A 24,196-nucleotide genomic window follows, 5' to 3' on the forward strand; every position below is an offset into this window, starting at 1 on the left:
CCTTTCAAACAACTCTATCATCATTTCAATTGCATACTCTCTTGAGGTTAATTCTACTTCAGACATTTCCTTGCATTTACTTGCAAGTATTTTTTATCATTTCGTTAATTCCAAACTGAGGTTTTATCTAAAGGCAAACCCCCAATCCCAACAACATTTCCTCTCTTTTCTGCGTGTAGGTTGCAAGTGCGTAGCTGTGATTGTATGTTTAGATTCCATTTTCAAAGACGAAAAAACCCTTTTTGGCGTGCAAATTTTTTGGAGCACCAAGTACACTTTCAACTTGGTCCCAACAACTTTTGCTCAAATTTGCAAGGGAGCTTCGTCTCGACATTTTACTGCTAATTCCAGGTGCACAACTTCATCCCGCATCTCTATCTCAAGATATAATCATTTCTTTGTCATCTTCATGCCCAGTTTCAATTCACTTAATTCAACTTGTCTATTTTAAAAGAGGGTTACTTTACTTTTCAAATTTATTGCAAATTCCCTACAATTCACTTAGTATTCAATCTCTTTCCATTGAGATTGGATCTAGTGAATTCAAACCCCCTCTTTTAAATGTAATGTGTGTGAGAAGTTGAAGGGAATCTTTTGTGAAACTTTCACTCCTTTCTTGAGGAGGGCAAAGCTTTCCACTTGATCTCCTCTCATCACTTTTCATCACATTACAAATTTATACTAATTTTTAATTTCTTTTACTAGTGTCTCTAGAGTTCTTACAGACATATGTATACCATTTTTTAATAACTTTTTAACGACTTGTCCAACTTTGAAATAAATTATATATTGTTGTTGTACATTTCATTCTTTACACTTGAAAAAAAAATCAATTATTTTTGTGCAAATTATGTGATGCACACAAATAGGTACCTAATTTTTATGATGCGTCCACTTCAAAAAATCATTAAAAAAATATATTCAACAAAAAATTACAAAAAATACACAACTTCTAGTACTCAATCTTAACTATCTTTCTACCAAAGAGTTTTTCAAAATACTAAATGTAACTATAACTTTTTCAATGTGCACACTAAACACTATGTTATGTTTTGCTGAAAAAAAACAGGAACAATTTTGTGTGTGCAAAATATTTGACTTCCTTAATTTTATCCAGTTTTTGAAAAACTATAGTAGTGTGGAAACTAGATTTAGAGTACTACAATTCGTGTTGTTTTAGCATTTTCAAATTTTGAGTGGAAGAGTCTTAAATTGCTCCTCCAAGTTCAGGTTTAGTTGATTTCAGCTTTAAAAAAAAAAAAAGTGGCCACTTATACCCTCCTTTTTGTTCACCACCTTGGCGAACTTACCCTGTTTGTAGATTATTCTTGGCTTGTGAGGTTGGATCATTAACTTCTACATATTGGATTTTAATAAGCTGTTGAATTCTTCAACCTTATTCTTCAAATCAGTTCCCACATATTGAATAAATACTATGATACCCACTATAAAATTGTACACTTCATGTATTCTTGCAATCTTAGTGAACTTTGGTGACATGTCATATAATGTATGAAGGAATATTTTCCTCAATTAGGGAGTTCAAGACATCTATTCGTCTCTTATTCTCATCATCTCCTCCTCAATTGTAACACATGCTTATTCCTTTTATTATATCTTCAAAAGACTTCCACAATATTTCACATGATAGTAATTATTCAAAACCTATGATAGAGAAGCCATTGAACCAAGTCTATCAAATTAAACCTGTAATTATTAGCCTCTAAATTAGTGTTGTGTCTAACACCTTTTTACTCCTTTACCTTTTCTCAACTTCCTCCTTCCCTTCTGTAGATGTACACAATAATGGAAACATAGCGACATGTAGCAAAGCCTTTTGCATAGGAGCCTCATTTTGCTCCTTAAGTTTTTCATTGGTGCTCCTTAAATTCATCAATTAATTTCGCAATCTCATACTTTCCTCTTCTAGCCTTTTGTAAACATATATGCTATCTTCTTAATTGCCACCCATTTGAATTATGTTTTAAATAACCGATTATGTTGCATCAATTTAAAACACATTCCTAGTCCTCTTCACCATGAGTTGAACAACTACCTCTTGAGGGGTACAATTTAGCTTATGTTTATTCTGAGAAGGGGTCATTGACTATAGCTAGGTTTTTTTTATCTAGGCTAAGATTTGATCTAGAGAAGAAAATCGAAATTAGTCACCTCCATTATATATTTGGAGTAATCTTCTATCCCTTTTCTCCACATTATGATATCAAAAACTATGGTCTTGATAAGCCCCATCTCAATAGTAGCAAACATCAAGTATTTCTTATCATAACTTGTCCCTCCTTCATAATTATAACCTCACATCACAATAACAAATAAGAATAATTTTACTATTTTTTATAATACCCTATTCATATTTAAATAAAATTACCTTTCTTAATTAATTCTTTACATTTGCTTATACTTTACCATTTGTGTAAACATAGTTCTTACAAATTCATCATCATCTAAAAATTCCTGACAAGCTCTCTATCTAATATCACTAATATCTTCAATTCATACTTTATTTCTTATGAAATTTTAATGTCTAGGACATTCAATTCATACCTGAATTATGAGGTGATCTAATAGAAATATGTTTTTGTTTTTGGGATGAAACAAACTTCTTAATCACCTCAGCCATAAAGATAATCAACTACACGGAGATAATCAATTTAAATGGATACTAACTTAATAATTAATTAATTACATTGCTTATGTTATACAATGACAACATACGATATTAAACTCTTCTTACATAAAATCTACTTTAACATAATAATAATAATAATAAGTATTATTATTATTATTATTTAACTTTTTAAACTTCTATAAAAAGTATAATAAATTTTTTAAAATATAATAGTAAAATAAAAATATATTAAATATAATAATATAATCATATAATAATAATAATATAACAATAATTTAATATTAATTATAATATAATATTGTTACGTAAAATAATTTCATGATGATAACTTTAGGCATCTGTATGATCAATGTATTTGCATCTCATTGGATTAGCCTACATAAAAGTTCACGTAAAAAACGATATCTTCCTTCAGAAATATCTCTCTGTCGAATATAAAACTAGAAAACAATTTGTATCGAATTATTTAGTGTCAATTTGGCAAAACATTATTGCTTTGCAAGTAATTTCTGATATCTGGCTAAGATATCCGAGTTGGCACCAAGGAAATCTGTAGGCTAAGATAAAACAGTTTAAAAACGGTATGGAACCAAGTCCATGTGGCAGTGCCAGCCATGGCATTACTATCTGTTATTTGCTTGCCATGTATTTCTCTTAAAGAAACGTACCCAAATGAGTTGCGCTTCAGAGGGTCTGTTTCTCTTTCTACAAGTCTTTCAACTTCTAGACAGAGACTTCCTACCCAGTGTAAGCATACAAACTCTGTTTTTTTTCATTAACTACGGTATGCAAACTTGTCAATTGTTTACATTCTTTTCTATTTAAGTCGGGGACACGGTTGTCAACTGAAGCAACTTACTGAATGTACTCGTAGTAATGAAAACACGGAAAACCCTAATCAGCTTGCAACCGGGGTCAGAGGGATTGCCACAGTCGGATTGTCCGATTGCTTCTTTTCGTGCAATAGCCAAAAAAAAAAACTGAAATTGATGTTTCTGTAGTCAGTTTCATTGAATTCTTTCACAAATTTCTGCTTTACGCTGAAACAAATTTATGCACTTCCATGATTAGCTTTAGTTTCTTAATGTGGACCGGGTAAGCATTGATTACATTTAAAAAATAATTAAACATAGGTCACACTTGAATGCTGATAGGGTACAAGGAAGACTAAATATAGCAAGTTTTATGCATTAATATTGAATATGTTTACGCCCTCAGAGTGTAGACTTGAAAAGTTGGGTGCTTTGATTAGCCTCCCTAGTTCGAAACTCGAGTCAAATTGCTATGTGGGAGTGGGCATCCTATCGAGGACTGGAGGTTATAGGGGGTTGCCCTCCTTGTTAGCACCTTCTGAGTGGGTTATATGTTGCTGGGCCACAGATTCCTCCAGATATGAAAACATTGAAAATTTTTTTAATTAAATAAGTTTACAACTTTACATGTAAAGTGATGAGAAATACGATGAGAGTTTGAAATATCTAGCAATCAAAGGGTTACCATGTTGAAATAGTTGAAGGGATAATTAACAAATGCATCCCATGAACGGTCTCCTCATATGCATGCTATAGTAGGGATCTCCATATTATGATTAGACATCTGTACTGGGTCATGATCTTTATCGCTGCCTTGACTTACTGGAGAACTTTAATGATTACTCTTTCTATATGCTTCTTGAGTTATAAAATCCTAAGATTAAATATAGATGGAAAGCATGCAGTTTTTGTCATGAACATCATGCCTCAGAGGAGCATCTCATGGTTGTATGATCTTCAACCATATTTAAGGCCTCATAGAAAAGCCAGAGGCTACAAGAAGATCCTCATCCTGTGATAGCCCAATTTGGACCTACAAGATGCTGTATTAGGAATTTAGGAGTACATTATCGGGAATATCAGACAGATGACTTACTGGAGAACTTTAATGATTACTCTTTCTATATGCTTCTTGAGTTATAAAATCCTAAGATTAAATATAGATGGAAAGCATGCAGTTTTTGTCATGAACATCATGCCTCAGAGGAGCATCTCATGGTTGTATGATCTTCAACCATATTTAAGGCCTCATAGAAAAGCCAGAGGCTACAAGAAGATCCTCATCCTGTGATAGCCCAATTTGGACCTACAAGATGCTGTATTAGGAATTTAGGAGTACATTATCGGGAATATCAGACAGATGACTTACTGGAGAACTTTAATGATTACTCTTTCTATATGCTTCTTGAGTTATAAAATCCTAAGATTAAATATAGATGGAAAGCATGCAGTTTTTGTCATGAACATCATGCCTCAGAGGAGCATCTCATGGTTGTATGATCTTCAACCATATTTAAGGCCTCATAGAAAAGCCAGAGGCTACAAGAAGATCCTCATCCTGTGATAGCCCAATTTGGACCTACAAGATGCTGTATTAGGAATTTAGGAGTACATTATCGGGAATATCAGACAGATGACTTACTGGAGAACTTTAATGATTACTCTTTCTATATGCTTCTTGAGTTATAAAATCCTAAGATTAAATATAGATGGAAAGCATGCAGTTTTTGTCATGAACATCATGCCTCAGAGGAGCATCTCATGGTTGTATGATCTTCAACCATATTTAAGGCCTCATAGAAAAGCCAGAGGCTACAAGAAGATCCTCATCCTGTGATAGCCCAATTTGGACCTACAAGATGCTGTATTAGGAATTTAGGAGTACATTATCGGGAATATCAGACAGATGACTTACTGGAGAACTTTAATGATTACTCTTTCTATATGCTTCTTGAGTTATAAAATCCTAAGATTAAATACAGATGGAAAGCATGCAGTTTTTGTCATGAACATCATGCCTCAGAGGAGCATCTCATGGTTGTATGATCTTCAACCGTATTTAAGGCCTCATAGAAAAGCCAGAGGCTACAAGAAGATCCTCATCCTGTGATAGCCCAATTTGGACCTACAAGATGCTGTATTAGGAATTTAGGAGTACATTACCGGGAATATCAGTCAGATGTTTCTTTGGTCAAAATTTACCTTCGGCATTTGTGGGGAAGCAGAACAATAACAAGGATGGAAGGGGTACATGGGTGGTCCGCAATACAGAAAAACCAGCTACCAATGATTTAGAAAAGAAACACACGCTCTAAAGAGAAATTGTCTTGTCTTCTCAGAAGTAAACAAGACCTATAACTAATTTTTTATAAAATAAGTGATTTATTAATTATAAAATACCAAGATTACAAATGTTGCTAGAACAAATGTAAAATAGATTTTAAGTTCTACAATAGACACATAATCAGACCAGCTGGTAAAATCAGCCCATCAACAAAGCCTCTAAAATAGTAGAAGCAGACCGTCATTGTTTACAAAATTTTCTTTTAGCTTTAAGTGTTGAATCCAAGGTGGATTGCTTGCCAGCTGCAATATTCTCAGAAGTTTCTTTAGAACTAACTAAAGCATTCATCTTCCTTCCTATGGTCTTTTGACAAATGATAGTAGAAGCAAGGGCATCATCTTTTTCCACCTCTTTTCCATCATCAAGGGCTGGAACTAAGCATTCTTCGACTATGTCTTTAGGTAATATCCTCTCTTCAGACACCTTCTCTGACTTAAAATCCTTAGAAGCATCTTTAGTTCTTGAAGGAACAACATCCAGGGAGAAGACAGAGAAGGGATTGCAGGAATTGAGTAGAAGTATCTGGATTTTCTTTGTGCCTGTTACTTTTTCTTCTAGTTTTTTTTTGGAAATGTCCATGCTCATGACAAAAAATGGATTTGAATAGAATATGCTCATAATCAATCCTTTGAGTGAACACCACTTCTTTCAATCTCAAATTAATGGCCTAGGAAGTCCATTAAGATCAATTTCCACACAAAGAACAGAGTAATTCTTTTATTTAGGCTGAACCTGTGTCTTGTCTGTGCCATAGCTTTTTGTATTGCCTTTAAGACTTCATTATTCCATAAATATAGGGGAAGAAAGGGGAGTCTTACACAGATTGGTAACCAAGAGGGTGTTTATTCTCTTGGATTAAAATCAGGTGTCCAAGGGTTTGGATAGGTCGCAGGTTCCCATAAACCAAGGACAATTACAGAATATCAAGTCCTTCTCGTTGACTGAGAAGGTAGCAATATAGAAACCCCTTTCACACATTGAAATGTTAATATCATCTTGAATCTTTGGTCTCTGTTCTTTGTCCACCCAATTTTCAAGCGATTTGTAAGAGGGTCAAATACCAGTAAACTTGCACATCAAAGCCTGCTCATAAGACTGATTATCAAATTACTAGACTCGCTGAGGGAACATCTATATAAGGAATATTCCACTGGTTAACCATACAAAAAATTTCATTGTCATTCCTTTGTTTGCATGAAACATTAGCAACAAAGGTGTCTATAAGAGCAAGCAGCCATGATAGCAGAGGAACAACCTAGAAGGCCAGTGCATGAAAACCAAAGGCAAGGCCTAGTTCCTTCACGTGGCAACAAAAACTACTGTTCTAAAATGATAATGGTGGCACAAGAAAGGATTTAATAGGAAGAGCAAGATTGCAAAGAGTCATAGCTGAGCCAGGTGCTTCTAGCTACAGCTGTATCCCTAAAACTTATTGAAATAATAATAGAGAATTCCCATTGCTGATTCTTTACACACCCTCTCCAAGATCTCCTCAACACCATCCAAATTTATCCAACACTCTCATTTTCTAAATGTTAACAATCCTGTGAATACAACTATATTTTGAAGACTTATAACTATTAGGGAGCAGCCATATAAAAATCTACAATTTTGATTGTAGTTGACAAGGCATTCAATTTGTTGTACTACTATTGAAACTTGCATTGACCGAAAGCAGAGCCCTTAAAATTCGGTGTACACTCATCAGGTTTTGAAAATGGATTATCTTTGAAATAAATACCTCATCTTAGCACTAGAAAATAGCCCAATGGACAATTGTACCTTCTTGGGGATTAAGTTTGGAACCAACAAATCTTGTGTATTGCTAACACATGATATTCCAGTTACTGTTGTCTTTTCTTTTTTGTTTGACATCTACTGACAACTTTTACCATATCAAGACAAGACACCCATACTATCCATTTCATTTATGAGTTGTTTGACAAACTCCTGGTACTGAATATTCTATATATGTAGCCAATATCTAACCATATTGTTGATGGCATCTTTCCCTTCATCGCAGGAAAAAAACACATTTGTTGGTAGTAATGTCTTTAATGCAACCATCTGTGATGTTTGTATAATCTTAAAAATACATTTTGCAATGCTAGAGGTTGAGTTGCACTTACAAGGAACGATGAACACTATGGTGCTTTGATGGAGGAGAGATCATATTTTAACTTCCTCCTATCTCATATTGAAATTCATAGGAAGCTTGCATTTTTTTCCTTTGGGCTTGGAATGGGCATAACTTGAGGAGAAACACTTATTTAAATGTTTTCAGTTTTTACTTTAACTTATTGTGCTTGCATTTCAAGTTAAAGGGCTTTTAGGTTGAATTGATGACCTCCATCAACTACCTAGGAAAATTGAGCCATAATTGGTAGTTATCAAAGACCAATCTTAAAATAGGGCAAATATGGTTGGTTAGAATGTTAAAATATCCAATGTGTTGTATATAATCACCCAATTATTCTGACTTTCATCACTCATCTAATAATTGGTAATTCTCTCTTTGCCCAAGCTTGTTTGGTGACATATTGAAGAAAGGTTTTTATTTTCTTTTTCTTTTTGGAATTATTGGATTCCCTTCTTTTTTAACTTTAAAGGATCTTTCACCCCATCAAGCTTAGATCATATTTAGGTGTAGAAACCACATTTGATGGGTATTTATCTCCACAACCAACCTTGTGTAAATGTGTAGCCTAAATTAATGTGGTCACTTCAACATGGAAAGCATGCCTAGGAGGGTTTGAACCTAAGGCATCATCCTAGAAATTGTTTCACCTTGCCAATGAGCAATGGCTTGATGGATTCTACAAGGTATAAATAATTTAATAAACATCAAGGTAGAGTTCATAGAGAACATGGGGGGTAAGGACATGCACATGCAATACCATAAGTGCAATCTCTGTCTCCAAGAGGCCCTTTGCATATTTAGCCAAAGCTGTAGATGGGGTATTTGTAATTTTATTTCTAATTGGAACCCTACTTCTTTTGTACTAGTCCTGTTTTAACCTTCTCATTGGCCTCGTACTCTAGAGTTTTAAGACAATTGTTGCATGGGTTTCTAATCTAAGAGAATCTAGCCACAATGGTTCTTTTGGTAACACCAAGACTATTCTTATGGCTTGTGGTATTCGTGGCAACACTACTATGATTTGCAATAGACTAGAGCACCTTCTTGATGCTTGTAGTAACACAAGAATCATTAGTTTGTCTCTAGCATATGCCACATATGTTCTAGCAATGGGACAAGCACTTTGCACAAGATTGGGCTTTGTAGCAACCGTACTTCGGCCAAACCTTTTGTGGTTTCTATCACAACTAGAGAGGAACAACATGCCTTGCCAAATCGCAAAGACTTACTCACACCATTTGTCAACACTTTGTTTTGAGCCTCACACTTCAGGCATTAATAGTGCAATTGTCATGATAATCTAGGTGGCACTCTTTAGGGTCACACAATGCCAAGTCATCAGTCAACACATCACACAACTACCAATCACACCACAACTGTCAAGAGATGATGAATCACTCATAAAAATGGTCCCTCTTCCTTTTGGTATGGTTCAACTTCCATAAAAACTCTTAGCCTTTATGGTATATAATCTAACATACATATTTTTAACATAGCGAATAGGCAAGCTTATATAGTGATAGATAGGTAAAATTAGAACACTATTCTGTCTGACAAAGTTTCTTTACTCACACAACTTAATCTTAATCCTCATCTAGAGAGTCATCCACCAACTCTTAACTTGGCCCCTAGATCAATGGTATCAAAGAGGTTCATCTTGCATGTCCTACCAGATCAGATGATAGTTCCTAAGCCTCGACATCAAACCTCAAGAACATTTAGACTACTTATTGAGTCATTTTAAAATGACCAAACCAATGCAAGAAGAGGTACACCCAATGATCAAGAATGAAATCGTAGAAGCACTCATGGACCAATGGAAATTCTTGTTTAGCCAGTTTGTAGAAGTCCTTGAATGAGCAGTTCCACCTACCTAATATTAGGTAGAGCTTTTGGTGGTTAAATCCCACCTAGGTTTCAACTTCAAGTAAACCTAGACATTCTTGTGTTTGACAATAAGATTAATGCAGATGTAGTCAATAACTAGTTAGATTAGTTGGACTCATATCTTTCCATGAGTAAATTTTTTGATAAAGAAAAAATCAAAATTGCTCTTTTGAAAGTCTATTCACCCATCAAGAAATGATAACAAGCCCATGCACTTTGGGAGGAAGACCGGATAGGAGGAAAACTTGAGCATACCTAGGAAAATTTCTACAAGTCCATGATGATCCCTACATTTAGTGGTCATATTTGGAGCAAGAACATGAGTAGTCAATCCAAGATTACACTAGTGCCTTCCATGATCTCTATGCATGGCTTGGCTCATTTGAGTTAAAGAAACATGGAGTCCTCAAGTACTACAATATCTTATAACTATCCATTCAATCAAGATTGAAGTTGGTTAAATAAAGGGGATGGAGGAAGCTCATCTCTATACGGCAATGGTCGTTTTTAAGTTGAAGAGCAAGAAAGAAACAACATTTATACAAGGATGCACGGGTATGGGGGTACTTGGAGACTGGTGCTGGTACTGATACGACTATCTTTTCAAAATAGGAGACGTGGATACTTGGAGACAACAATTTCTTTTAAATATAATTTAATAATTTATAGAAATTCTGAAAATATAATGACATTGAACATTAAATATAATATAATAATTTAGTAATGGCTGTTGCAACATTTTAAGAAATCCTTGTGACCTGCATTTGTTTTGAGCGTTGTTTTTTTTCCATTTGTACTACATTTTGATTATTTTGTTGCCTGTTTTTTTTTTTAAACATTTTAGGGTTTCCTTTTTTTGTTTGACTTGGAAACGATGGGAGATGGGTGGATACGTTAGCAGAAAGTCTCCTCTCTATGGAGACGTTTCCAACCAAGTTTCCAGTGCGGTATACGTGTCCTAGTCTCCGGTACGAGTACCCAGGGGCTAGGTACGAGTACCCATGCAACTATGCATTTATATGAAAGAAAACACTGCCTTCAAACAAGAGCATATCTTCCAAGATAGGTGAATGGTGCAATATACACAAAAGCAATAATCATGTAATGTCCCTAAATTTAAAATGCCTGAATTCTGCCCTAATTCTTAAATGTGTAATGTCCCTTTTTATGGAATGCCCTAGTTTTACCCTAAACTATTGTTCTCAATCAATAAGGGAGGATTTAGAAATAGAATACCTTTATCTTTTAAGGGTAAAAGACCTGCAACAAGCTAGGAAACAACTTACAACTATAATACATAAAGTAATTACAAACTAATCTATAAATTAATGAGATTGAAAACACAAATCACAATTTGCAATTTGATTGTAAGATTACTTAGGCCAAATAAGAAATCCTAACCATAGTAAGCTAGGATAAGTGACTTGGTAGGGTGTCCTAGCTATCCTCTATCCTAGGTCCAAAGGCAGTGCACCTTCACGCCCCTTTGGCCTCATGTGGCCCATGCCATACATATGAGGTGGCACACCTAGCGAGGCATCCTTATAACCGTTCCCCTTCAATCACATCACTTCTCCTACTCACATGATTAGATATTCATGGTTAGACCCCTCACCATAGTAAAGAGGAGAACGACTTCTCTCAATAGGGTACCTAAAATGTATAACCCTCTAAGCCCAAAGGCAGAGCACCTTTGCCCCCCTTTTGCCTCAGGGACTCCTTGGTCACATACCATGAGGTGGCGTGCTTAGACGTGACCCCAACACCATTCCCCTTATTTGAGATCTCTCTCTTCTCTTACCATATTGGGTTCTTGAACATAAATAATGGAAAACTTATTAATTTATATCCATTATCATAATTTTTCTTGGCCATGTCCTTAATTCAACAATAATAACAACAATCACAGTATTAACAATGTAATATTGATCCTCAAACACCAATGCAATACTTACGCATTAGTCAGTAATTGATTGCCAATATAATACTGATCATTAATCATCGGTCAATAGCAAGGTTATACTGAATTATAGATTATTCTATTTCTTATTCATCAAATAAATGATCTAATTTGAATCAAATGCTCTATAGTATGCATATAGACAAGAAATCGTGCCAGATCGGCCTATGTTTATTACCACAGGAAAAAGACATTTCTTACAGTTTGTATCGTTGACTTGTTGAATTCGATTCTGCTAGAGATATTCTTTTCCACTAATTCCTATAAGTAATATCTGAAAACCCAGAATTGAATAAAATGACAGAAGAATACAAAAACGGAGTATTTTCTATTAACTGTGCAAACAACATAATACCGATACAAATAAGGAATAGGGAGACAGAGTCCTGTTCAAATACAAACACTGACTAACTATAATTTCTCAAACTCCTACAGCTATCTACTACTCTTTACAACACGTATACAAGTCTGTTGTAATCATCTGATGTGTTGTGTGTTATTCAACAGAAAGCCCTAAATGCTAACTACAAACCCCTAAATATTCGGCTAGAGTTCTTGCATATATGACACTCCCACTTAGCCAAATATTTGTCAATCAGGTTGTACTACATTGAATCCTTCTTTGCAAAATTCAAATTTGATTCTTGGTAATGCCTTTGTCAATGCATCAGCCACTATCATTTTAGTTGTGCAGTATTCCATTTGAATATTGTTCTCCTCAATTTGTTCACAGATGAAATGGTATTGTACCCCTATATGTTTAACCGTTCCATGATACTTTGAATTCTTTGTGATGGCTATGCAACTTTGGCTATCACACCTCAACACCGTTGGTTGGGTCTGAGTAACCCCAATGTCTTGCAACAATCTTCTCAACCAAATCAATTCTTTTGCAGCTTGACATGCTGCTTTATATTCTGCTTCTGCACTGGAAAGAGAAACTGTTGGTTGTTTCTTACTTGCCCAAGAAACTATGCCTCTACTAAGAATAAAACAAAACCTGAAGTCGATCTCTTGCTATCAATGTCTCCTGCCCATTCTGCATCACAATAACCTGTAAGCTGGAGTGAATCTTTAGAACTCCCACTGAATGTAATCCCGTGATTAATTGTTCCTTGAAGATACCTAAAAATTCTCTTAACTGCTGCCCAATGTTGTGGTCCAGGGCAGCTGGAAAATTGGCTCACCATGCTTACAGCGTGTGCAATATCAGGTCTACTAGAAACCATTGCATACGTTAGGCTCTCAACAACATTTTGATATGAAACTGTACACATAATTTTCTTCCTCGTGTTCTGGGACATATTTCCAGTGAAAGTTTCTTACCTACTTCCATTGGAGTGCTTATTGGTTTGCAATCTTCCTTCCTGAATCTCTTGAGAATGTTCCTAATGTACCTCTCTTGATTAAGATGGATATTCCTCTTTTCCCTATCTCTTAAAATTTGAATGCCCAAGCAATAATGAATCTCACCATAGCTGGTCATCTCGAAGTCTGCAGCTAATTGAGATTTAAACAAGTCTAACATCTCAAGATCATTACTTAAAATGATAGTGTCATCTACATATAAGGCTAAAATGATCACCGACTCACCAATACGTTTGAATCAGCATTGCAACTCATGTATTCTTCATTTTGGAGAAACCCATGAATACGTTCATACCATGCTCTTGAAGACTGTTTCAGTCCATACAATGTCTTTTGTAGCTTGCATACCAATTGTTCCTTTCCCTCTTGTATGTAACCTTCTAGCTGTTCCATATAAACTTCTTCCTTTAAGAAACCATGTAAAAATGCAGTTTTTATATCTAACTGATGCACATGTAGATCCAAGGTTACTGCAATTGCTAACAAGACTCGTATGGATGTTATCTTGACTACAGGAGAGAATGTGTCATGATAATCCAAACCTGCGATTTGGGAGTAACCTTTTGCCACCAAACGGGCCTTGTAGCGGTCTATTGATCCATCTGACTTATACTTTTTCTTGAATAACCATTTACACCCAATTACTCTTCTTCTGGGTGGAAGACTTCTGAGTTCCCAAGTCTGATTTTTTATGAGTGATTGATATTCAGTGTCCATTGCTTTCTTCCAGTCTTCTGCATAAATGCTTTCACATGCCTCTTGGATACTGAGTGGCTCATCAATTTCTACATGAAGTGCATATGATTCTAATGCTCTTTAAGTGGACTTTCGTGATCTTGTTGATCTACGAAGTTACTGCTCTCCTTGTACTTGGCTTGTGGGTTGTGTGGCTACGACTTGTAATGGTCTTGTTGGACTGGAATCCTTATGTTTAGATTCTTCATCAGATCCGAGATCATAAAGCCTTGTTTCTAAATCCTTAGCATTTTTCATCTCTGCTGATTTGTGCAAAACTGTTTTTTCATCAAAAATGATGTCTCTTCTTACTAGAATCTCATGTGTTATAGGTGTTGAGACATGGATCAGCTAGGACTCGAACCTAGGACCTTCCATACGTTGCTGGAGTTCTCTACCACTGAGCTACTGGCCCCTCTTGGACCAGTCCATCGTCGGTCCAGTGTGGCTTATTTCCAACACCAACAACCCCCCTTAAGGCACACCTCTCATGTGCTTGGGGCTCCTAGCCTGGACCTGGATCTGATACCATGTTGAGACATGGACCAGTTAGGACTCGAACCTAGGACCTTCCATACGCTGCTGGAGTGCTCTAGCACTGAGCTACTGGCCCCTCTTGGACCAGTCCATCGTCGGTCCGGTGTGGCTTATTTCCAACACCAACAATAGGATCATAAAGGCTGTATCCTTTTGAATTGACACTGTATCCAACCATTATACATTGCTTGCTCTTATCATCTAGCTTCCTTCGTTCTTGATCTAGTATGTGTGCATGTGCTAAGCAACCAAAAATTCTTAAACCACTAACACTTGGCTTGCTTCCATGCCATGCCTCATAAGGTGTCTTCTTATGCAATGCAACAATTGGCAGCCTAGTTTGTAAATATGCTGCAGTAGAAACTTCTTCAGCCCAAAAAATGTTGGATAATCCACTACTTTTAAGCATGCATCTAGCACTTTCAACAAGAGTCCTATTCTTTCTTTTTGCCACACCATTTTGTTGTGGTGAATAGGGAATAGTGTACTCATGTTTGATCCCTTCCTTTGCACATAAACTTTTGAAAGCATTTGAGGTATATTCACCCCCATTATCACATCTAAGCCTTTTCAAAGGTTTTCCTGACTGCTTCTCACCAAATGCTTGAAAAATCTTAAACATTTCTAATGCACATGATTTATTTTTGAGAAAATAAACAAAGGTCATTCTAGAGAAATTGTCAATAAAGGTAATAAAATACCTTCCCCCTTTGTGTGACATTGTTTGCATTGGACCGCAAATATCTGAATGTATGAGTTCCATTTGCTCATTAGCTCTTGTTGCTCCTTTCTTTGAGAAGGGGAACCTATGTTGCTTGCCCAAACAACAACCTTTGCACACTCCCAACTCAATTGGTAGAGGCATATTTAATTCCTCTACAAGCTGCTCCCTTTTTAATACCTCAAGGGAACGTGTATTTGCATGTCCAATGTAATATCCCGGATAATTTTTTTTTGGTTTTTAAGTGCAATAAGAATTACAAACAAACACATAACCCGTTAAGGTTAGAAAATATAATCTCAAAGCTTGCTGAAATTGCAACCCTTCCACTTTTTGATCACCAAGTGCCCAATGTGGGAAGGTGAGAGCATACGGTGATAAGGGGTTCGTTAGCTCACTAATCTGCTGGAAATTATAAAGAAAACACAATACTGGGCGGCAAGCCAGCCCCTTCCGCTTATCCAGTGGGAAAGCAAGGAACTTAGCGGTGAACCAGCCAAGAGAACAATATTGCAGACACAAATCACTCTACCACAATATTTCAGCAGGACGACTTGTTAATGTGTTTTTTATGCACAAAACATTTCCGAATAAAGTACCAAGGTAATTTACCCTCTCTTGAACAAAATCACCTCAGATGCTAAGAATGAGATCAACTAAAATGATTCCAAGGTTTCTACATGTCAGGTCTTGACGAGTGGGTAAGTTCAGTGGTTGATGTGAATTGCTATGTTTCACTTGGGTACTTACGCAAATGTTTGGATTATCATGAATGATGCGGAATAGGTGTGCTAACAACTTAAGATTTATCAATATGGCTCTGGATTTACTTCTTACTAAAAAAGGGGGAAAAAGAATAGGGTTTAGGAAATCTATTCTAAGCATAGGAATTTAGGAAATGATGAATGGATCTAGTGGAATCAAACCAGGCAAGGTCTCACAATCAGGTATTGACACAAGCTTAGTGCAATCGTCTAAGGTATACTTAAAGATTTTCAAGCTATCACCATCAAACGTAGACGCCATCCAAGTTGATGCTTGTCAACGGACGCGTAATAGTTGAAGTTATGCTTACTCAAATTCCAGTTGACCACACAAGGCGCACTTACCAGTGGCAAGAGGCTAGTGGCATGGATTAAGGATTCCACACAAATGAATTCAACAAATCTTCCACTCAATCTAACATACATGAAAATAAATTCTAATCTAAATTCTAATCTAACTTGGAGGAATTGAGAACCATGAATGCAAATACAACACTTGAAGAGCAAAATCACCAACAATTGAACAATGATTAGGATTCAAATAGCTATAGCATATACCAACAATTCTACAAAAACTCTCTCATACAAATGAGAGACAAGGAGGCATATATAGAGTCTCTTACAAAATGGATGGCCCAGATTGATCTAAGATCAACGGTCGAGATCATGCCAACAAAACCCTAGAACTGCCCTAATTAGGGTTACATCAAAAATGGCGCCACCAACATATGGCCCAATGAAAAGATACCTAGTCATCAAATAGGGAATCTTCTAGAAGATTCCTCCCTGCATCTCTCTCTCTCCTAGCATACTCCAAGAATCTAGCCAATACTGAATCTAACTCCTCCATGGAAATGCTAGGCAAGGTATCCTACTGTAAATAATCACGTCCAACGAATCCGAGCAAGCATTCAAAGTATTCTCCCATTCCTGGCATGAGCTTCTGCGAACTATGAACATGATTCAACAAAGAGACCAAGTCATCTATCTGACTCTTCTTCAAAGAGTCCAACTGGCAAAAATACATAAATTCATCTTGTCTCTTAATTCGGCTAAGTGTAAACTACTAGCATCACTAACATCAACGCCCAATAATTCCTCAATCGAGGCAAGGATCCTCATCTGAATGTCCTGAATTAATCCTTCCATCTCCATACAACTTGACTGGGCGTTCTCATAAGTTGATTTCTTCATGGCTAGTGAACAATACCAGCTATGGAAATCATATCTGTCTCCACTGTGCACAATGTTCTCGCTGACCAAGGTAGAACTAGGAATCCTCTTCAATGCCTGGAGGCGTGGAATAGTCTTGTCTTAAATAGGCCGGAATTCTTCCCAAACTCCCTCAAAATACTGGATTTTGAATGTAAGCTCTGTTGTCCTATCATATGCATGAACAAACTGAGTAAGGAAATCATCTGCCTGCTTTCTTGTGCTCTCAATCCACTTTTCCACCTCTGAGTGTGTACCTCTCGCTACCTCGCAATGTGACTATATTCCATGGTCAACTGCAATAGGGGAAATAAGGGTGGGATCTCCACACCTTGTCCTTGCAATATACTCTTTGAGTCTAATATTTTCTTCTCTGTACCTTTCATTCTCCGCAACCGCTCTGTCTAACCTTTCATTGATTGCCTAGAGGTTTTCACCAATCTCCTGGAATTCCTGTTCTCTGGATGTACGGCCAAGGGCGACTGAAGTGATATGGAAATCCATAGGAGTAGCAATGTCCGCTGTCACGCCTGCAATAAGAACAACAATCTGCTCAATCCGCATTCCTGTTTCATCTCTAGCTATGTGTGATAAAATCTCTGCTCTCTTGGGCTCCTTCCCCTTAGCACTCCTAGCTAGGTAGTCATCAATATCATCAATAGGATGCACCTCTATCATTTGTTTACTTTTCTCCATACTTCTCCTCAGCCATTCAGGAATAGCGACCATTTCCATACCATCATCAAGACATATTTCTCTATCAAGTCCTTTCAATGCCGAGATAACATCCTCATTATCATCAGGATTATCCTTGGTCCAATCATATACCTCATTTTTCAAGCTAACTTCCAAAAGGACAGTAGGGGATTCTGGCTGATCATTATTCTCATCAGGAGGTGCAGATGTTGCTGTGGCATGGAACTCCTGAATATTCTCTGGTACTATCACTGTATTGGAACACTGCTGAGTCTCCTTATTCTGTTTTGTTACTTCAATCACTTCGATTGATGAGACACTGGGAGGGGGTGAAGGAATGATGAGTGGAGTGATAGTGTTCTGTTTCTTCTTCACCTCCTCAATCTTCTTCCTTCTGGCCTTGACTTCTCCTGGCGTGTTCTTCCTTCTCTTGGGAGCTTGACTCTCTTTGTCTGCATGAATCCCAACATCACTGACAGTCCTCTGATCATCCTCGGAAGTAGACTCTTCCGGCTTCATCCTTTCATAAGTGAAGGGAACACCCATGTCAACTAACTTATTCATCTGTATGTCCACCCATAGGCGGGAGAAATTCATGTCCTCTCTCATCAATATATTCAAGTCAATCTCTTCTGACTCTGACCAATTAGGCAATAGGATTGCCTTCTTCATTTCACTCTCATACCTTGGATGTGTATGATCTCTATCATCTAATACCTGATCAGGAATGAGGAAAAGTCCACACTTCCTCATGAAATCCACTGACATTCTGGACCACATTCTTCTCTTCACTGCTTGCTCGTCCACCAGGTTAGCCCAATAATCTTCTATGTCAATCTTACAAGTGAACTTCTCTCCTCTGATCCTTCTGACCTTCTTGTCTGGATCGAATCTTTCTCTCTTCTTATATGTAGCAAATTGATAGAATGCAAGTTCCTCACTCGCAGTGCTGGCAGCTATGGCGGATTGGCAAACCTCTGACGTCTTCCCAACTGAAATAGGGAATGTCATTCCTGTCCTGTGCTTCTCTCTCTGGATAACATCGAACTCTAGAAGCTGTCTCACCACTTCCAACAATATCATTCTGTCGGTTGGATACCTAGGAAGTCTGTAGGGTTTAGATTGAAACCCATGAATCCTGAGGTATGTGAAAGTGGGAAACTGTATAAACCACGATCCATACTTTTCTATTAACTTTGTTGCCTCCTTGGACAATCTTCCGTGAATTCCGCCTTGCAGCATTCGTGTGATGTACATAGTGAATGCATCATTCACTCTCTTATGGTCTTCAATTCTATGCATGCTTAGCTGGGGGTAGCATTCATAACTTTTGAATTGTCCTTGCCCATTCTCGACTTCACCTTTGCATATTAACCCTCTGTATGAAACAAACCATGCAAGCAGGTACACCAGGTAAGAAGTCATGGCGAATGACTTGGACCGCTCTACATTCCTCAACTGAAAATCCAGATTGTCACATATAATCTTGGACCAATTCACTAGTGTTCCTCTAAGACAATCCTGGATGAGATAGAACATCCATCCATCAAATATTGCTCCCTGCGGCATCCCCATCACTTTGTTGAGTAGGAATATCAAATCACTATATTCCTCCTTAAAATCTATGCACATGAGTGTCTTGGGAGCCTTGGAATGATGAGACCTAGGCTCAATCATCCACTCTTTGTTAATTAAATTCTTGCATACACCCATTTTCTTCGTGTATCTTTTTGCATAATCCTCCTTGGTCATATCCTTCATGTCTGTTCCGCATGGAATTTCGAACACCTTAGCAATGGCATCCTCAGCAAGGTAGGCGATGACAATGCCCTTAGGAGTCTTAATCATTCTTGTGATCGGATCGTAACATCGTGCACATTCCAGGATCAGCTCACTGCACTGTATGGACTGTGGAAATCCAGTGGCATGGAAAATGCCACCCTTCATAATATTCGCATATGGTGGGGAAGGGACCTGATCTCTGACTCCGAACATCCAATGCTGCATCTGGTCGAAGTCCAGGAAATGTATGTTTGTATCAGCGATCTCCTTCCATCTGGATGAAATCTTAAACTCTGGATAAAATCCAGTCTCCAGCGTTTTCAACAGTTCTTTTCTTTCCTTGTATCCTGACTTTGACATCGCACTTGTACGAAGCTCGAAGTTAGACTTAGGAAAATATTTGTAATAAAATTCTTGACTTTCTAAAGATTTAGCTAATTTAGAGCATGGAGTCGGGAAAATAATCCATACACTTGGTAAATTTTAGCAATTAAGTTCAAAGTGTGACAACACTAAGGCATGGAAGCCTCTCATAAAATTCATTGAATACCTCCTTATGCTTAGAAAATATGCAAGCTAAAATGCAAAGGAGTATACCGGATAAATGATGACTAAGGAAAGGTGTGAAAGATTGTGTTTTGACACAATGAATGTTTGAAGACATCTTCCGCAGTCAACAATGAAGGTCAACAATTATGAAGATAACCCGAAAATCAGACTTTTAAAACATGTTGCAATCTTAAAAAATGTGCATAATCTTGATAAAAATCAGCTCTAATGATCAAAACAATCATTTTCTAGAATGTAAGTATGGCTGGTAAAAAATTTATTTCTGAGGACAAGTCTGAAAAATCGAATGCTTCAGATTTACCAGCACCTTGCAAAGTGGTTTAAATCCCTGAAAATGATGAAAAATTGCTAAGGAAACAGCCCCAAGCAAATTCGCCAAAACTAGTTAGATGGCTGGAAATGAAAATTTCTGAGGACAACCGCCTAACAATGGAGTTTCAGACCTGCAACAGCGATAAAATGGTCTAAAAAATGCACAGAAAACTCCATAAAACACCTCCAAATGCTAAATGTTTAAGTTGGAATTGGCTGGGCAATAAAAACTTAAGTCTGAAAATTAATGGCAGCCATTAATGGAGGTCAAAATCTGAAGCAAACCTCAGATCTGAAGCAAATCAGCAGGCTGGAAATGATGGCAGCCAACAAGAATGCACGAAAATCATCAAAATATGGCACCAAACCACCTCCTCAGCAAAATCGAATTTTCCCAACTATGGCGCCAAACTGAAATCTTAAGATTGATGTCAATGGCAGCCTTGATCTGTAGTAGCAAGGATGGCAGCAATCTGAAAAATCGCCCAAGTTGGGATTGGATACCTGTTGATGTGTTTTTTATGCACATGCAAACACAGAATAAAATACCGAAGTATCTTATCCTCTCTTGAGTAAAGTTTCGAAATGCTGAAGATATCGCGAAAAGGATCAATCGGAGAAACTTCAAGGTTCTTGTATGTAGGGTCTCTACGTGTGGATAAGCTCTCTCTGGTATGATGTGATTTGCTGGAATCACAAGGGGACTTACACTCAATGACCTGAACGTCTGATTTGCTGGAATCACGAGTCCTATTTACTAACTGGAAGATAAACAAAAGGCAAAAGATGCAAGGTTCAGGAAGTCTACTCTACTACCTAGAATGCGAGAAGATGGATGAATGACTAGGTGGATTCCTACTGGGCTGGGTCTCACCATCAGGCTGAACAATTCAACACCAACTCAGTGCGATCTTCTAAGGGATGCTTCCAATATGTTTAAATCGTACACCATCTAACAATGATCACCATTCAAGAAAATGCATGAAACAATAGATGTGTAACGACTTATGATTAAGCTCATTTCATTCCAGTTGACCACACAAGGCGTCCTTACAATCAGTAAGAGGCTAGTGGTATGGATTAAACGGATTCCACACAGGTGCATTCAACAATTTCCTTCATTTGATCTAATCATCTACCATCTAGAATTGAAGATTCAACAAGAAACCATGCATATTGCAAGAAACGACACACTTCACCATTACTTCAATGAAAATGGAGTTTGTTTACAATCAATGGCAACAATTTCTTGCCTTGTCCTCCTATTCTACTCTAATTGCTATACTATTAACTGACTAATTCACTATTCTAACAACTGACTCCCTATCTTCTATTTCTCTCTAACTCTCTAACTGCCTTTACAAAAATGAAGAGTCGGGGCTTATATAGTGCCCACAATACAATTCGATGGCTAAGATCAATTTGAGATCAATGGCCAAGATTCAATAATGAAAACCCTAATAAGGGTTTGTTACAACCATTACATAACATTTAATGCTTGACCAATGATAAAATTGTATTAATTGGACACATGTCTTCTCTGGAAAATTCGACCAATGGATAGCTGGGGTAGGTACATAGAAGTTTGTGCCACCTCCCATGAGTTAGGTACATTGAATCTGGACATGCTGAGGTGGACCACACCGACTGGAGAAGTGATGACTAGGATGCCACCTCGTCTGACACTTGTAATTTGGTGAATATTCAACTTGACGTTGCTGAGAAGCTAGCTTTAATTAACTCTTCTAAAACTATCTGCTTCTTCAACGAACCCTTGCTCTAACTTCTTTTGTCTTTGATGTGCAGGATGATGATGTACCTTGCCTTGGAATGCTGGATTGGAAGAGGTTAGTCATGATGATGCTTGACCGAAGAAGGCCGTCCTTGTTGATGCTAGACTGGAGGAGGCTGCCCTTATCCTTGCTTGATCGTCTTTGATGAGAACCTGCCAACTTGTAGATCCTCCGGGCTTTGGAGTCGCCATCTTGATACCTACACAACATTTCAAAATTAGTAATATATCTTGAAGTCTAGAAATTAAACTTAAAAGGAAGATTTAAGATTTTAATTAGGAAACTTCATGATAAATCTTGAGTTATCATTTCCTAATTAACCATGCAATACTTAGATTTTTCCAAAACAAATGTCTAAAAATCAAACCTTAAACAAGGGTGCTAGGATAGTTTCGCCATACCTCCTCTTGAGTATTAAACTCTAAGAAATGATGCAAAAAATGGATTTTGCTAGGCAAAATTTAAATCAAAATTCTCCCTTGGATGAATTGCGCCTCCTCTAGCTTCAAAAAGAATAGACTCCACCCTCTTTGATCTTCAACACTTCGTAGAAATTCGCTCCACTCTAGCCAGATTTCGCTCCTCCAAATTGCACTTCAACCTCTGGATTTTGCTCCTCAAATAGCTCTCCAATTTCGCACTTAGGAAAGGATGAATGAATGATTAAACTTGAACAAAGCATCACCCATATATAGAGCGCTCACCTTGATTCCCTCCAAGGCCGACTTGCCAAAAGGGAAATGAATGTAAAATAAAATCCTCCTCAAAAGAAGGCCGACTTGCTTGTAAAAGCAAATAAATGTATTTGAGTGCTCAACTTGTAAATTTTTAATTTATTTAAATTAATTTTAATACCTCTAAGATGCTTATTTTGATTATTTCAAGGTACAAAATTAATTTATTAAATGAAAATGCCTTTAATTTAATCTTTCCAAAGGCTCTGAAGTGAGCAATTTTGAGGATTTTAAGGAATATCAACGCTCAATAATGTAAAAATGAAGGATATCACCAATTTCGCCCTGGACCTTCAGTGAAGGTCAGGAGCGATTTTTCAATCTTGCTCTTAATCCTTCTTCTTTTGGATTCCAAATTGCTTCCAAGACATAAAATATCATCTCTTCTTCCTATCCACACAAGATTTGGTCTCAATTCCTCAAACAAAGGGGAGGATCCTGAAAAATCGCTATGGGCCCTCTCTGAGGGTCAGGAGCGACTTTTTGATTTTAAGCTTGATTATCCACCATTTTTCATTGAAACTTCGTTCATCACTTGGCAATGTTCTTCCTTCATCCATCTCATCCAAACTTGCTTTGTTGTTGCAAGGTAAAATGAGGATTTTCAACAATATCGCTATGGGCCCTCTCTAAGGGTCAAGAGCGATTTTTCGCTATGGGCCCTCTCTGAGGGTTAGGAGCGATTTTTCATTTTCTGACCAAAATCATCAAGTTTCAAAGGCAAAATAATATTCATCATGTTCTCGGAGGTCTCTTCTCCTTGTCCTAACCTTGCCTTAGCACCATTTTGAAGAAAACATGCCTTTTTTGAAAATCTCGCTGTGGGCCTTCAGTGAGGGTCAGGAGTGACTTTTGGGTTTTAGGCAAATTCCTTTATCTTTTAATCTTCAAATCACCTCCAAGGCATAACACATCACGTTCCCCTCCTGTCCAAGCAAGATTTTGTTTCAATTCTTCCAACAAAGGAGAGAATCTTGGAAAATCGCTATGGGCCCTCTCTGAGGGTCCGGAGCGATTTTTGTAATTGCCTTCAAAATTTTGACTCTCAACGATTTCTTTTCACTTCAAGGCTTTTCAAACATCGTTTCAAACCCATGCCTAACCTTATCTTTCCTCAAACTTGGATGAAAAGTTCCCATTTTAGGTTTCTCGTTGTGGGCCCTCTCTGAGGGTCCGGAG

The 24,196-nt window shown here is 37.2% G+C and overlaps 1 protein-coding gene across 1 annotated transcript in view; it reads left to right on the top strand.

The window, feature by feature from the left end:
• Positions 1 to 3,146: 3,146 nt before the first annotated feature.
• LOC131034626 (uncharacterized) overlaps positions 3,147 to 24,196 on the top strand; it is an 86,178-nt gene continuing 65,128 nt past the window's right edge. Inside the window, exon 1 of the mRNA XM_057966172.2 lies at positions 3,147 to 3,397. Within this exon, the coding sequence (XP_057822155.1) occupies positions 3,265 to 3,397 (133 nt within the window). The 5' untranslated portion in view covers positions 3,147 to 3,264. The remainder of the gene's footprint in view (positions 3,398 to 24,196) is intronic.

Source organism: Cryptomeria japonica, chromosome 11 (assembly GCF_030272615.1).
Source record: "Cryptomeria japonica chromosome 11, Sugi_1.0, whole genome shotgun sequence".
Classification (NCBI taxonomy): Eukaryota; Viridiplantae; Streptophyta; class Pinopsida; order Cupressales; family Cupressaceae; genus Cryptomeria; species Cryptomeria japonica.